Genomic DNA, 16,294 nt, shown 5'->3' on the forward strand with positions numbered 1-16,294 from the left:
TCTCCCTCTGACTTTATGTTACTAACTTGTAACAAATCTTCAGTGAAGCAAGCTCCCTTCTTCAGGACAGACACTGCGAACAGCCACTGGCAAAAAGTAACTCTAATTTGTTTATTACCAAAATATTTTGCCTTTGAAAACCACGTTAGACCAGTATTCTTGAGGCATATAGCAAGCTCAGAAAAGAGGATACTTTTATGGATTCCACAAACAGCACAGAAAGGATTAGATTTGTCCACAGTCTAGGACCAACTTCCAAGGAAGATCCTTTTTGTTTATCATCTCAACATGCCAAATGATACTCACATGCCATTATCGGCCACACAATGTTAGTTTACAGTCTTTCAACTTGACAGGACCTATAAGACTTTCCAGGAGGGGAGCCAGTACTCCTGAAATGTAACTCTGCTGCTCTCACTTGCTGTTTAGTCCTTTCCAAAGCAATCCCTCCATTCCTCACTTTATTTCTGGAGCCAATAGTCCTGCAGAGGCTGGTTCCAGAGTGCAGAAGTGACAGCACAAAAAGGCCTTGCTACCCCATGCAAAGACAGAAGGCAACCCAAGAGCTTCTGTAGCATGAAATGCAGCAATTATAAAATCCACAAACAAAATTCAAGTTGTTCCCTCTGCAAGCAAGTTCACACTGACAGGAAATTAGTAGCTAACAAGAAGTAAATTACCCAAGCCCAGTTCAGAACATGTACAGAAGTAAGGGACTATAGCAAACCAACCAGACTCACTACATGTGTACTTTTACTAACTCTAACCTCCGCTAACCTGCTACAAACACGTTTACAGCACGTGCAAAAGTGGCTTTACCATACATCTAGGAGGGAGGACAGCTTAAAACATCCTGCCCTGAAGGCAAGAACACACTCCATCACCTAAAGCCACTTGTTTTCATTAGGAAATTGATCTACAGAGCAACATCTGAATGCAAATTGCAACGTGCAACATTCTCTCCTGGTCTGACAGGCACACATAATGAAGTATCGTGTCAAATAAGTAGAGAGCATCATTATTCAATTGCTTTCTTGAGCAAAGAACTCCTGCAAATGTTTCATTTAAAGGTATAAAGAGGCAGCAGTACAGCAAATGCCACCTAAAACTGTGAGCAGTATGCAAAGACCTTCAATTTGTTTACTTACAGAAAGCAGCTTTAGAATGCACTGGGTTTGATCAGAGGGGGTTTTTTCTTGGCTTTTTTTTTTTAAACCCTACTGCTATTTCCGCTCCCATATTCTACCAAGTAGAGATCTTGTGGTTAAGGCATTCAGTGAAGAGAAAACAGAGCATGGAATGCACAGGCAGACAGCCTTCTGCACCAGAAACCACAGGAAAGCACATTAGTTTCTCTCAATTTTTATAGATTAGAAACAGGTTTTTCAACTTCATCACACTCAGAATAATGGACTACTCAGATTTCCATTAATCATAGGTGAAGCCTCTGGACAGGCAGTCCAGAAACCCTTCAGGAGGCCTTATCTACTTGGTGCTTAACTTGGATGTAGCAGAGTGTGAATGTCCCTCTGATCACAGCATTAGCACCACACAGCTCTGCCAGCCTTTAACAGGCTGCAAAGCTGATGTTATTTACAAAGACAGGCTGGATGCTACCAATTAAAGGCAAGTAGTTTCTCTTTTGAGCTTTCTTCCAGCATTAGAAAGTATTTTAATTTAAGTCATAAGTCTTAGAAGATTCATTTCCTGTGCATGTGTTAAACTCAACCTTTCATAATGACCAAAACTCAAAGCTGCCTGGAGGGACCGTATGTGTTACAGACACGTGGGACAGAATCAAAGCCCACTAATGCATTGTAGTTTTTCCTATATACATACATATATATATATAAATACTTGGCTTGTTGTTTTTTTTTTTGTTTTGTTTTGTTTTTTTTTAACCAGGAAAGCAGAGTTACAACAAAGACCTCTTCAAGTAGATTTTGGCACTGACAGCCTACATGCTTCAGGTTTAGGAAATGACCGTCAGATCCTGAAGACATAAAAACAAATCTGGGGAAATCTTCCTGGGAATGGCAGTGGCAGCAGCTCACACTTCAAAGCATGGCCTGGAAGCTGACAAAAGTCAGTGCTCCAACTTGGAGATGTTCAGTCAGCAGGAACAGAACATGGGGTTTTGTCCAGGAGAATCAAGCAGCCCGAGTCCTTTTCCCTGTATCTATCATGTGTTTTCTGGATTGAGGAGAGACTATCCATTCAAGGAAGAAGTTAAAGAGATGATAAATAACCAGGTGAATAGTGCTGGGCAGCCACAGCAGCAGCTCATAACTCCTAGCACAGGGGAAAAGCTGAGATACTTTTAAATTTCTCATGCTACTCAACTGGCATGGGATTAACTCAAGTACAAAACAGCTACCTAAAGTACACGAGCTGCAGGGAATTTTTAAAGTTTGAACATAAGCTGTTAGAAAACCCAGCCTCAATTATCTAGTCTGAAGCAAGTGGCTGCAGTTTTAATTATTCATCTTCTGAAATCACCCTGAACAAAATCTTCCAGATCACCACCTTCCCTCATGCAGGCAGGCATCCAGTATCTTTTTCAGGAGATCAGCTCAAGAGATGCAGGGCTTTTGTTTATTGTCTTCAGAGTATTTGTAAACTGAAGAAATGCACAGAAGATAGAATTTCAAGGTGCAATTTTAGCTCTTAAACAACAACAACAACAAAAAAAAACCCAACAAACAAACAAAAACCTCAAATCTTGAGCAAAATTCCCAATTCAATTGGATTTTAAAACCCCAGTCACAATTTCAACAGACACCCAGATCAGGACAGACTCGATTATTTTCAAAATCTGCTCTAAGTGAACAACTTTATTATCGATTTCCTTTTTTGGGAGAAAACCTCTGGCATGTCAGCTGAAATATTCAAGCCCTCCCACAAAACAAGTCAAAGCAGCTAAGGAGGAGGGGAAGCCACTATTAAAAATGTGTGGAATGTAACCTACTGGGCAGAAGGCAGATAATGGGACAAGGAAGTCAACTACTTCAGATCCGAGGCTCTTTTCCCACCAGCAGAGGCACTGGGCAGTTTCAAATTTACAAATGCTAATGAATTTTGTCAACTTTTGTAGGATATACATGACTAAAAATAGTTTGACAAAAATAATTTGTCAAATCTGCCATTTACTGGATAGACACTAATGGATGCAAAAACTTCTAGACAGCTAAAGAAAAACATTTCTTTAGCTACTTCAAAAGCTGATCTTTCAAGTGTCTTTTAAATTCAAAGAAGTTGAGATGTCTACAGCAATAGATTTGGGTGCACTGCTCCAGCAAGACAGAAACAAAGCAGAAACTCCACATGAGACAAAACATTTTCTATAGTTAGTAGATTTAGGTCACAGATACAGGAATTCAGAAATGCCTCAGGTTTTAAACATCCTTGATGAAAGTGAAGCACTCTGTTTAAACCATCTCCTTGCACTAAGCAATGTTCTCAGGACAGATCAAAGAGCAAACCCACTGCCAGGCGCTCTCAGAGATGTGCAGGCTCCCTCAGCAGCTGCATCAGCCAGGAGACCACACCTCAAAAAGTCAAGAGCTGCCCTGACACTACAAGCTGAACCTGAAGGAAACCAAACCTCCTGCTCCATTAGCTGCTCTGACACAGCCTGACCTCTGAGAGGCTTCAGCTGAACACCCTCTTTTCTGAAAGCAAGACTTGCTCATCAGGATTACACACAAGGGGCATTTCACAACCCTTCCTTGCAGCCTCTGCAAGAGGAACAGCCACCCCAAGTGGTCAGCCTGCACCCCAGAACGGCTCAGCTTCCCCCCATTGCACAAGGCAGAGCCACATCATCTCCTGTGGTTCATCTGCTGCACAAGCAGCTGCCTGTCCCACCCACCCTGTACTATTGCTCTGTTGGTCCCCATGAGCACAAAGAATTCTCCCAGTTCTACCTGGATGTTTGTGAGCCTTTCTACAGCATCACCCCAGGGCTGACACGGTATGACAGAGCAAGTTACAAACCACGTAATTGCCAGAAGCAGGAGCATCTTAAATTACATTACAGCAGAAGGTCTGGTTTTCATGTAAAATTTAATGCTAAAACCATGCCCAAGAAGTTACAGTGAGCAGCCTGATTCCCTTCTGATAATTTCTTGATGATTCTGGAATACCCCCAGAGAATTACACCTCCTGTATTCCAGGCATGGCACGCAGCTTAGATGTGCAGTTACTGCAGCAATCAAACCAGACAAGAGCTTTTAGGTTTAGCACTCCTTCAGTTGGTAGTATCACTTGTACAACATAAAATAGTATTGTCCCAACAGCTGGAGAAGCAGTTAAAATGACTCAAAAGAGCTGGAAGCACAAGACTCCAAACCAAAGCTAAGTAGACACCAGCACTGTGGCTTGATGACAACCTGCTAAGAGCCAGCAATAAAAACAGCAAGGCAGGACATTCAGAGTGGTTGGTCCACTGGATGCCACAGACAGAACAATTTATTTCCAGAAACAAAAAAATCCCCACCACAAACATCCCTCTTATGGCCCCTACAGAGACAGAAAGAAGATTATCTCCACAGTTTAAAAGTTCTCCTTTAAATACTCTCAGATGGTAAGACAAGGCACAGTTGGTTAACTTTGCTGACGTGCTAAGAAGGATCTTGGCCTCACAGGTTCACTTTCAAATTAGAGGGTCTGGAAAATGTTTATCATGGCATACACCACCCATCAGAAAAAAAGCTTCAGAATTTGCTGCAGCACTGCAGGAGTGCTGCTGAGCACAGGAGGATATCACCTCCATCCATGATGCTTTGAGAATTCCCATCAGGAGGCAAACCTGCTTCACAAGGAGGGGGAACAACATCAGTTTAGGGAAAATCAAAGTATGGGAAATCAAAGTGATACAGCACATATGGGTGCACCTTGGAAATCTCTCAGGACATGGCCAAGATTCAGGTAACAGAGTTTGGGGTCTGAGAAGAGGCAGGAGAAAGGATGCAAAGGCAAAGATGCTCTGTTTCTGGAGGACTTCAAACACAAGCTGCTGGGAAAAAAATCCTAAGCAGCAGCTGAAATTGCAAAGCAAAGTTAAAATATACTCGCTATTGCATTCTCAGTAATACTGGGTCATGCAAAGCCAGAATGCATTTAAATAAATCCCCATTACTTTACTGGGTTTTGCTAATGAAGGCTTGTTAGTGTGAGCTACTAGAGGCAAGCACTGTATGCTTCTTTAATAGAGCTGGCAACACTTGTACAAGTATATTATAGACAGGTTCCTTTTTACATGGTCATAAAGCACCTTCTTAAAAGGAGGCAGAAACACAGAAATATTATGGACACACAGTTAAGTAACTCCCTACCTCAAGCAGTGCATATTACTGTAATCCCACTTATTTTCCCTGCATAGAACAAGTCTAATAACAGAAGAAATTTAGTAGATCATTTTTCTACCCAAAGATGCCAGATTTTTCACACAGATTTATCACTGGCATCCTACCATTTCATGGTCTACTTACCACATATGAAGCAAAACACTCAGATTTGCTTGCAGGTTTATAGATTTATGTCTGCTTAAATGAGGAATACTGAAGATGCTCTGCAATATGAGCTAAGCCTGTTAGTTTTGTCAGGAAAACTCAAAATGCTAACAAGAGTGATTTAAAAATTTCTTTTCCTAGCAAATATAACCGGTGACTCAACAGTGTATCACTACAGTTACAGAATACCCTGAACAGGACAGAAAGAATAATTTGCTGGTAAGTTGTGTGGAAGCTCAAGTTTATTTTCTGGCTTAGAAGACTTGAGGAAAGTGACACATTTGATAGCAGTTAATGCGTGTACCCACAGCTAATCTGCTGAGAAATAACACTCCTCATAGGTCCCCTGAATCAAGATCTTTGTGGAGCACTTTGCTTGTGAGTGTTACAATAATTTTTTTCTTCAACTGCACCATTTTTACGTGTCAGTGCTAACATCTAGTTAATTATTAAAGCACGCTGGTCCCACAGCCAGCACTTTATGCTATCTTTAATAGTGCCCTTCTGCATACATTCCAATCTCCTGAACTCATTCCTATCTGGATTCACCAAAAACTCCACTTCACTTTCTGCTCACAACTGAGAGCCTGGTGCAGGCCTGCTTAAAAAGAGCTCCACTGCCAGATGAAGTTGTTTGCAGAGCTGCACAGTGAACCAGACAGGGTAACTGATCCTGGGTAAAAACATTCCCTGGTTATTTTTAACTCCGATGGCTTGCGGAGTTTCGGTGCACTGGAGGGAGTAAATAGCTGTAATGGCAAACTGCTGTGGCAGCAAGGGGACCTTCTCAACATTTCTCCTTACTTGTAGTAGTGCTAGCTTATCAAATTAAACTTGCAGTTACAGCAAAGCCCTGTTTCTTCAGGCTTGAAGAACAAAAACATTTCCCCAGCCTTGTGCCTCCCCACTGTCAGTCCCTTCTAAAAGCAACAATCAACTTGCCCTTGCTCTCAAGGCCCTCCAGATCCCCACCTGCACCAGCACAGCCCTCGTGGTCACATATGCAGCCCTCACTTGCCAACGCGCTCCTGGGGAGCTCCACACAAGCCTGTTCCAGAGGCACCTTCTCCTCTTTAGTCCTTTGTGAGATTTAGCACGAGCACATTTGTGTGTCACAAAGATTCACCATGAACTCCATCATCCATCAGGATCTCCCCCTGTAAGCAGAGTTTATGGCACTTCCCCATGCAACTAGAGAAGTGCACAGTCCTCCCCAGCAGCCCTCCCTCAGTCAGGTTTGAGGCTCTGCATAAGCCCAAGTTCTCCAGCCTTTCCCAATCCAGCAGCAGATCAGAATCCCTGACCTCACTGCAACAGCCCTTGCACACAATGCTTGATTAGTCTCAAGATCAAGCACTTCAAACGTGAATATGTGACCTTCTTTAGCTTAACCAAGAACAGTCCAGGCACAGCAGCCCAGCCAACCCTCTTAAAAACAACCCAGTGAAAGCAAGCAATCTACAAAAAAAGTAATTTCAACCTCAAAGCTCCATCCAGAAGCATCACTGTGTACCACAAACTTCACACACTGGGATGTGACCAGCTTAAGTATATGCACGGTGAAAAAAAAAAATAAGAAAAAACAAAGCAAGCATATTAAGCAAACATCCCTTGTCTGCCATCTACTTTAAGTAATAAAGTTATAAAGAAAGATATTTTCTTTTGTGTTACCTGCTCTCATTACGTCCCTATCTCAAACCCAAGCTGCAACCACACTTGAGCCATAAGACAGAATATACAAAATAGCAAAAGATAAAAAAAGAGACAAGAAAAAAAGGTGTTCACAGTCAGAGCATGTCTTCATAAAGAAGGACACAGTTCAAGGTGAACAGAAAGAGTCTCACTCACTGTCCAGACAGAAATAATTCACCTGGGATGAAACTAGAAATCTGTAGTAGCAGGCCTCCACTGCTCTCTCTCAGAATTTCAAAACAGATCTCCAGCAACTTTGTACGGCTTTGCACTTCGAGGCCAACATCCCCTAAGTGCATTATTTGCAATTAAACTTTTCAAACTGGTTTCCTCCTACTCCTCACAGTAAGAGTTTGTCTTGGTTGTTCAAAGCTGCACCCAGAAATCTTTGGACATGTCCTATGCAGAGTAACAGGTTTAAAAAAAATTAAAAGTACCAATTACCGGCATGATTTCTGTTTTAATGTTGGTTTTACATACTTCTTGAACTAGAACAAGAAGTGGTGCATTTCCCTGGTTCCATTTTCCTTTAAAAGTGCCTTTTGACCATAATTGAAGACAAGACTACCAAACTGGTGCAGTTCAGCCACCTGAACTGTTGGAACAAAGGGAGAAGCTCTCTGCTTGTGTCACACCAGTCTAGACCTGCAGACTGACTAATTTGGGAAGGTCTGCAGCAAACCCAACTTCCCACCAGCCAGCCAGAAGTCTGCTACATTCCACTTCACGAAGCTGGTATTTATCTTTGGACACTTCAAGGAGTTCAGTCACAACGTTTGCAGCGCCGGGAATGCTTTTGGTAAGTGCGAACAGGTTGCACAAGGTATACAAACATCAGCCATTTAGGCCCTTCCAAACTCTTGGAATATAAGGGCCCTACTTATAAGAGCCACCCTCCAGCACCACTACTGAGCACTGGAATTCAGAGCTCCAGCCAAAACCAGAGGCAGGAGCCTCTCCCTCTAGTACGGGAAGGAGGCTCAGGGCGAGAGGCCAGCGGCTGCCTATTCATCCCTGGGAGTGCAAAGGGCATGCCAGGCAGAGAGAGACCTGGGAAACTGTGCCAGGACTCCTTGTGCAAGGGGCAGTAGAAGACGAGCTGATAACCAAAAGGTACGTCAATATTTACTCGCTGTACAAGAAACCGCTGCTAGGAGCTAGCACACAGAAAGGTGCTCTCGACTGCCACGTGGGTTAGGTTATCCCAAAGGAATCTCACTTGGGAAAAAAATCTGTAAATCACTCAAAACCAGAATGGTGAGTATCTCAGAACTTAAGCACTGCTCCAAATTTATGGCAGCTTTTGAACCCAGCTCAGCTCTACCCTGAGTGTGCACTAGTACAAGGCATGAGCACTGGATAACAGGATTTGTTATGCCACTGCTGGCTACACTGCAACACTCACATGCAGCCTGAGGCTTCCTGCTTGCCTGCAAAGCAAGCCTAAGTCACCTACTGCATTCCCAGGCTGTAGATCTGTAAGCAGAGCGAGCCCAGACTTTGGTTTGGTAGCAGTGCTGCAGGAAGAAAGGAGCCGAGCGGTTCGAGTTTCACGAGAGGGGCACGAGCAGCCCTTATTATTCCAGGTGACTGCATCACAAGTCCTTTGTTTTGATTAGGATTTTTATTTCCCACCTTTAACCTCAACAGATGTCGACAATCAGTTGCTCCTGAACTGTATTTTGTCACCTTGAGTTAGTGCAAGGAGGCCCCAGGCTTTATCTCAGTGTGAGCATACCAGTCCCAGTGTAGCCCTGCGTGAATCTGCAGCCTGGAATCCGTGGCATCCCATTCCCTTAATTTGCCTGCACGCTTACTCCAAGAGCATTTTCTGACGGTCACCGAGGGTTAGTCAGAATACCCAGAAACTGTGGAGGGATTTGCACATCCCAAGTGCAGCCCAGGGAAATGGGACATCAGGGTCTGTCAAACACCCAGCACACTGGCTCCAACACCAGCTGCAGCTGCACGTTCAGTTGTTGCTTTTCAATCTACTTTACTACTCTATTTTGGAGCTTGGAATTCATATGTAGAGCATAAAATTCAGAACAAGCTGTTTTGTTGCCCAACAGCTATTTCAGAGATAAAAGACACTTTGAGATAACCCACCTTTGGGTTTATTGCTAGTTAATGGGAACAGTCCTGCGAAAGTAGCAGCTTGGAAAAGGAAAGAAAAAAGGGGGAAAAAAGCCTGAGCAACTGCTCACCCATCTATCTGCAAGTCATATGTCTGCTTTCAGAAAAAGTGTCTGGTATTAAAATTCAAGAGTCAAAAATCTACATCCAACTAACTTTACTTACTAGTCAGTGGAACAGTAAGCTCGGCTCCAACCAGAATTTGTAACAGGCACTTTAAGGGCAGAAGGAAAAGTATTTTCTTGTACAAACTTGGCAGCAAGATTTGAGCTTGTAAATACAGCATGAAATCAGTAAACAAATAAAAAAAGTCCCAAACAGTGGAGCCCTACACAGATTTTGTATCGTGTTAAGTGTTTTAGCAGTTTCAAACATGTTCATGCCTCAGCACAGACATCATTAAGCTGACTGACAAACTAAGCTCAACTCAGCCACACTGAACTAAATCCATTCAATATCATCTCAAGGATCTAGTGACATTTATTAACTGATACACTCATACAAATCACCAAAGCCTACTCAGTATGCAAAACTATACATGTCATTGTCACAAAACAAAAGCCATCGTTGTACAAAGAGGAAAAAACACCAGGACAAAAATTTGTCAATTCTGATAAAAAATAGACAGTATTTTGCACAGCAGACTTGAGAAAATAAAATATTAGCAGCTTTCTTGCTGCATACTGCTAAAACTAGCAATATTTATTCAGTTTCACAAAAAAAAAAAAAAGGAAAAAAAAGCATGAAGTAAATGGCAACTGCAAGATAAAAAAAAAAAATCAGAGGCTGATTAGGTAGTTGCTAGGCTGTATTCCCTTTGAGCAAGGAAACCTGAATATTACAAAGGGCTGAGTTACAAGGGAATGTGGGGTATTTTGTGACAGACCTCTGCATGACAGCTGGAGAAAAGCTATTGTGGCAACAGCTGTGTGCTCTGCACAGCTCATACTCCCAAATACCTCAGCCTGCTAAGAGGCCAGTTAACTGGCTGCAATGCATTTTAAAAGTTTGCTGCCTCTTGGGATGTGAGCATGATGGATTATTTGTGTATGTTTTCAATAACAGAAGGAATGCTTAGTTCTACCACTTAGCCTTTTACAAAATGCTGTGGTGTAATGCTGAACTATCATTCACTGCTGCTTTCCTAGAGTTTATAGCTGCAACATCCCATTAACTCTCCTCCACAATTAAAACATCTTCACTTCCTGTCTTACCAGTGCACAGGCTCAACAGCAGTAAATTCATCTATCATATCCTGATTTAAAGGAAATGATCTGGTATTTCCAGAATGAAATCCTGACCCACCAACAGCAATATTGAGCTGTGTGCACCTCCCTAGAGGAAGAATTTTGAGGAACACGCTACTCATTAACCACTGAAAGCTTTGATCTGCTGATTTGTACTCTAAAGCTGCTCCAGGGTGTCAGGTGAATGTCTGAGAGGTGAGCCCAGGCAGTTGTACACAAGTGACCAGTTACACCTCACTTGCTCCTGCACCGCCCTAATTAGCACAGCGGGGCTGAACTCAGGACACCAGAGAGCTTCCCTTGTATGGGATGGGTTTGCTCACTCAGCCTCCTTACAAACACCTTGCTGTTTCAGGCCAGGCTGAGGCACAACAACGATCAGCAGGAATTATACTCTGACACACAGGACAGCAAGCACAGGAGCACTCTGCACTGCCCTAACCTCAGCCACTGCTGCTCCTGCAGGAATGAACGCTCTCTGCTTTCCCACCATCATCTAAACAAGGCAGGGGAGGATGAGCTGTGCAGGCATCCCAGAAAGCTGGCAAGAGAAAGAAGATTAACTGGTTCTTCTTACATCCTCACTTTCTCATGTTTCCCTTTGTTTTATCTGAAATCAAGGAAGAGTTTTCCCATTTTCAAGTATGAATCCCCTGTTGTCTTTCAAAGACACAAGGTAAACTGCAGCACATGCTTCCTCATGATATCCTATCACCACAAAAGTCTGATTTACTGGAAAAAAATAAGCACCGAAGTAAAGGCTGCACTTGAGTACTGATTTACTGAAAATTAAAAAGGAAAGCAATAGCAAGTATAGAAGTACTTGCTAGAAGTAAGAAGGAAAAAGCTTTCCTTTTTAAGCTTCAGTTGGTGACAGCCTTATTTTAAACACAAGCAATAAAGAAGCAAAAAGGAATTTAAATCCTTCACTGACATCAGGATCTGTCATGCAGCAAAAGCTAGTACGGATCCATGTTTTAGGGAAGGCCACTACACGTTTGTCACTTAATCCTAAGAAATTCCAAAAATGAAGCACGTGACTTGCTTGTAATCAATTTTAAAAACTTGGAGCAGTTTCTGTGCAGCCTTAAAAGACAAACAACGTATTTGGCAATACACTTGCTGTACAGAAACTACCCAGGTGCCTGCATGGCAAAGCACACACTTGCTGACATCACAGCTTTAAGAGCTCAGAAAGACACTGTGGGATATAAATAGTTCAGCAAGCCTCATCTCTTATTGTCCAAAACCACACAGCAAGCACAGAAACAACACAAAACTCTCCCCCGCTAAGGTACCTGAAGTACTGCCCAGGTCATTTTTTCCCAGCTACTTTTCTTCGGGGTTTTTTTGGGGTTGTTTGGGCTTTTTTTAAGGCTGAATTTTCTGCTAAACTTCACTTTGCAGTGGCAAGATTTTATCTCAGGATAAAGCTGCCGAGAGGGCAAGAAGATGGAGATAACTTAATGCAAACTGACAATAAGTTGTTTTGAAGAATTCACCCTCAATGTGTCAGCTTAACACTACAGCGCTGCAGCCTCAACACTCCTTCAAAGTGAACTATTTATTTTTCTGCTGTTAATTTGAAAAGATCCTTATACGTGGCAAAACAGACACGGGTTCCTCTTTTGCAGAAATTTGCTGCAAGACAAGTGTCAGTCATAGCACTTCACCCAAAATTTATAACTATATTTAATATAAGCTCAAGCTGTTAGATTAAAGAAATAATTTCTACAAGTACTCAAATATTGAAGCCATCCAGTACTCAGCAGAACCTTACTGCTATTTAAAAAGATGGCTATACAAAGGCATCAAGTGTGAACTTCCCCTTTTTTTCCTCTTTACATCTTTAGTGGAAACTACAGGTTTTTTGTTGCAAAGGTAGTTATCCCAAAGCCCTCAGTGCTGCCTCAATCCAGAAATCCCTCCAGCAACATTTCCCAAGACTGAAGCCACGTCCAGCTGCACACATGACTGCCACAGTGAGACACAGGCAACACCACCTACAACAGCAGTGAATGGCACCCTAAACCAGCCGCAGAAAACCCAGGGTTTAATTATCTCCATACGCAAGCAATGAGGAATTCAATCCACACACTGGGAGCACTGCAGTTATTCCAGCCCCATCACCTTCAAACAGACCCACCAGCCAGTGTTTCACCAGAAACTGACCAGCCATCTACACATCTGACTAAAGACACCTGCCCAATACATCTCAAAAAACATCAAACTAAACTAGTTCCAAGGAACTAATTCTCCCAAAGGGTTCCCTCTTTTAATGTTCTGTACAACACTGGATCTTATAAGAATAATCTTATTATTCTGGTATCCAGTACTTATCCAAAAATTCAAAGTAATGTTTTCTATGTAGTTACTTAGTCTGCGCTGCGGAGCTTAAATTCTTAACAGAGTAGTTGAGCTAATGAACACATGGATGCATATGTGAATGAAAAACTCGACTGAAATAAAGAAATGGTCTCTTTGCTATCAGAACATCCAACACCTATTTTGTTCTAACAAAATATTAGTGGAGAACATCACTGCCCCAAGCATTCAAAGACAAGTCTGCCCCGCTGTCCAGCAGCCCATCTTAGGGGTAGGCAGAGCATGACCGGCTCTCCACAGTAGAATAAAAGAAAACAAACAAGAAGCCATGCCCTCCACATTTGCTGCTCTGCCGTCAGCAACAGCAGCAACCAGAACGCAAGGAATTGTCTCCTCCTACCACCATAAACAGAGGTAGAAATGCTAACAGCAACAGGGCAGGGGCTGAAAACAAGTAAAGGAGGTACGGCTGAATTCGTGGCGAAACACTAAAAAGGGATCTTCCTCGTAACACTGACGCGCACCCTTTGTATCGCTATTCTGGCGTGGTTTTTACTGAAAGCGAATAGACGAGAAAGTTCAATTGTCTGCAAGTTGAACAGCAGGCGCTCCGAGGCTTGGTGGGCGCTGGCCGGTCCCGCTCGCACGGCGTGCCCCGCCGCAAACACCGCTGCTCTCGGGGGGAGCCGCGGGAGCTCCCCGGCCCCTCGCCGGCCCGGCCCGAGATGCTCAGCCCGGGGCAGCTATTTCGGAGCCGGACGCCGAGTGTCACCGCTCCCCGGCCGCGCCTGCCGCTTCCCGGGCGGAGCGCGGGGCCGGACCCCGCCCGCGACCCCGGAGCCGCCGGTCCCCAGCGCCGCGGCGCCCCGGAGCCCAGCGCGCCCGGCCGGCCAACCCCACCCGGCGGCGGCGCCCGGCGGCCCGGGGGCGGCGGCCGCCCCTTCCCGCCCGCCCTCCAGAACCTTCCCGGGGGCTCGCAGCGGCCCCCAGCCCCTCAAGGTCACAACGCCGCCGGCTCCCCGCCCCGGGCTTCCAGCTGCCCCGCCGGCAGCATCCCGCGGCGCCGCCGGGAGCTGCCGCCCGCCGCGCCGGCTCCGGCCCCGGCCCCCCCGCGCCGGGCAGCGCCCAGGCCCCGGCGGCAGCGGCGCTTCTCCCGGCGCCGCGGCCCCTCACCTGGATGAACTGGATGGTGAGCGCCGACTTGCCCACGCCGCCGCCGCCCACCACCACCAGCCGGTACTTCTCCTGCCCCGGGCCGTCCCTGCAGCCCGCGGCCATGGGGGAGCCGAGCGGGGCGATCGCGGCAGCGCCGCCGCGGGCTCCGACGCCTGCCTCTCTCTCTCCGGCGCTCTTCTGCCGTTCCTCCTCGTGCCGCCGGGGCTGAGCAGCCGCAGGCCCCGCCGAGCGCCGCCGGCAGCGGCAGCAGAAGCAGCGCCCGCCCCGCCGCGCAGTGAGGCAGCGCCGAGCGGAGCGCGCAGCACCGCCCGCCCCCTCTGCCAGGGCGCCGCGGCACTAATGGCCGCCGGGGGCGGGGCCGCGCAGCGCCATGCTAATGAGGGGGGCGGGGCTTCCCTTATCTGCATGCTAATGAGGGTGGGGCCAGCGGGGAGCCGCCGTACACACGGCCGCAGGGGGCGGGGCCAGCTCATCGCCATGCTAATGAGATGTTGCATATGCATGAGGTGCCCGCCCCGCGGCACCGGCACGCCGCGGTGTTTGTGTGGCGCGGGTGGTGGCGGCCCCCGGTGTCCCCTCCGCCCCCCGGCAGACAGCGCGCCGCGGAGGTAATTAGCGATGTCCCCGTGGGCTGCGGTGGGGCGCCCGTCTGAGTGGCTCATCAACATTAATGAGGCGCTGGATGCCCACGGGATGGAGGAACGTGCTGGACACCCTGAGAGCAGATGCAGAGCCAAGGCGCGGGGAGGTTTCAAGCCAGAGGGTCGCTAATGTCGTTTCTCACCAAGAGGGAAAAAAGGGAAAAAGTCATAGTGACTAAAGCCCTTCGCCACTCTTCATCAGGTTTCCTTGTGAGCAGGCACGTGAACGGGTTCCTCACTCATTTAAGCCATTCAGATCAAGTCCACCCTCTCCTCCGAGCGTCACCCACCGCTGGATGTCACAGCCCCATGTTCATACCTCTCTACTGGGTCAGTGCGTGGTGAGTTCACCCTGGGCATCTCCACCGCCTCTGCTGGGGACAGGCTGCTGTGATCTTCCAGTGCTGTCCTTCCCCTTGGGTCATATCTTACTGCCCAGGGCGTTTCTGCACAGCCAGCACTCGGCAGATGGTCATCATACAACAAAGCAGAAGTTTTGCTTTTCAGGGAATTCCTTCTTCACTTCCTCTCCCCTTTTTGTGAAGATATAAAGCAACAACTCTGTGAATATCTAATCTTGCACGCCTGTACACACGTGCGTCCTTTTGCCAACACAGAGCTGTTGTCGTGTTCCTCAATGGCACAATCACATCAGCAGGATGGACACGCTCCTCCTCCCTACAAACAAACCTCCAGAAGTAGTGGCCACGCATGGAATCCTCGCTGAAGGGACCTGCCCTGTTCAACACTGGAGCTGTGTGAGGAGGCAGGGACAGCAATCCATGCAGCCTTTTTCAGCCAAGAAACCCCGACTTTGAACGTTCAACACCCATTTCAGCTCTGCACCAAAAGATGGGAGGATCCCACAGGTGGGATTGAGCCTCCTTCCCTCCACAGACCCAGCACAGCACTGACAGAGATCCGCAGAGAAATTACAGCTTGTGGAGCTAATTAGGAGCTAACATGATATCATATATACACATGGGGGCAAATCCATGCTGCAGCCTAATCTTAATACCACTATTACCCAATTTGTCGTGCTGAGCTTTGCAATTCTTTAACTGAATTCCTCTGCTGAAAACCCCAAAACTTCGAAACCAAGAACAACATCCTTCAACGCCCATTCTGTCTCTGGGGAGAAGAGTGTCCGACACGCAGGAAACAAACTGCTACTTTGTGAGTTAATGGTGTAACTCTGTGAGAAGGAGATACTTTGTTCCCGGGACTCACTACAGCATTTTGGAAGAGGAATGCCGGCGCTCAGGCTCAGTTGCCTCGGTATTCTCCTGCAGTGATAAGCTGCTTTTTCACATCCGTTTCCTTATTGCCCATGTCAATCAAAAATAAGGAACAACTCACACAGGAAAGAATACGTAGCCTAATATTTTCCAGTTTGGAAAAAAGATAAGTGAGAGGGAGATAAAGCAGAAGTCTGTAAATTCCTAAGCAGCATGGGGAAGTTGAACAGAGAAAACCTCGAAATAGGAGAACTGAGGGACGCCCAGTGATAGTAGGAAGAAACAAGTTTAAACAAACAAAAGAGCATAAAAAAGGACACTGTTTT

At 45.9% G+C, this 16,294-nt stretch overlaps 1 protein-coding gene across 1 annotated transcript in view; it reads right to left on the reverse strand.

The window, feature by feature from the left end:
• Nucleotides 1-14,384, reverse strand: part of RRAS2 (RAS related 2) — a 41,957-nt gene extending 27,573 nt beyond the window's left edge. Inside the window, exon 1 of the mRNA XM_058806620.1 lies at nucleotides 14,087-14,384. Within this exon, the coding sequence (XP_058662603.1) occupies nucleotides 14,087-14,191 (105 nt within the window). The 5' untranslated portion in view covers nucleotides 14,192-14,384. The remainder of the gene's footprint in view (nucleotides 1-14,086) is intronic.
• Between the last annotated feature and the right edge of the window lie 1,910 nt (nucleotides 14,385-16,294).

The sequence above is a fragment of the Ammospiza caudacuta genome, chromosome 6, assembly GCF_027887145.1.
Source record: "Ammospiza caudacuta isolate bAmmCau1 chromosome 6, bAmmCau1.pri, whole genome shotgun sequence".
In the NCBI taxonomy this organism is placed as follows: Eukaryota; Metazoa; Chordata; class Aves; order Passeriformes; family Passerellidae; genus Ammospiza; species Ammospiza caudacuta.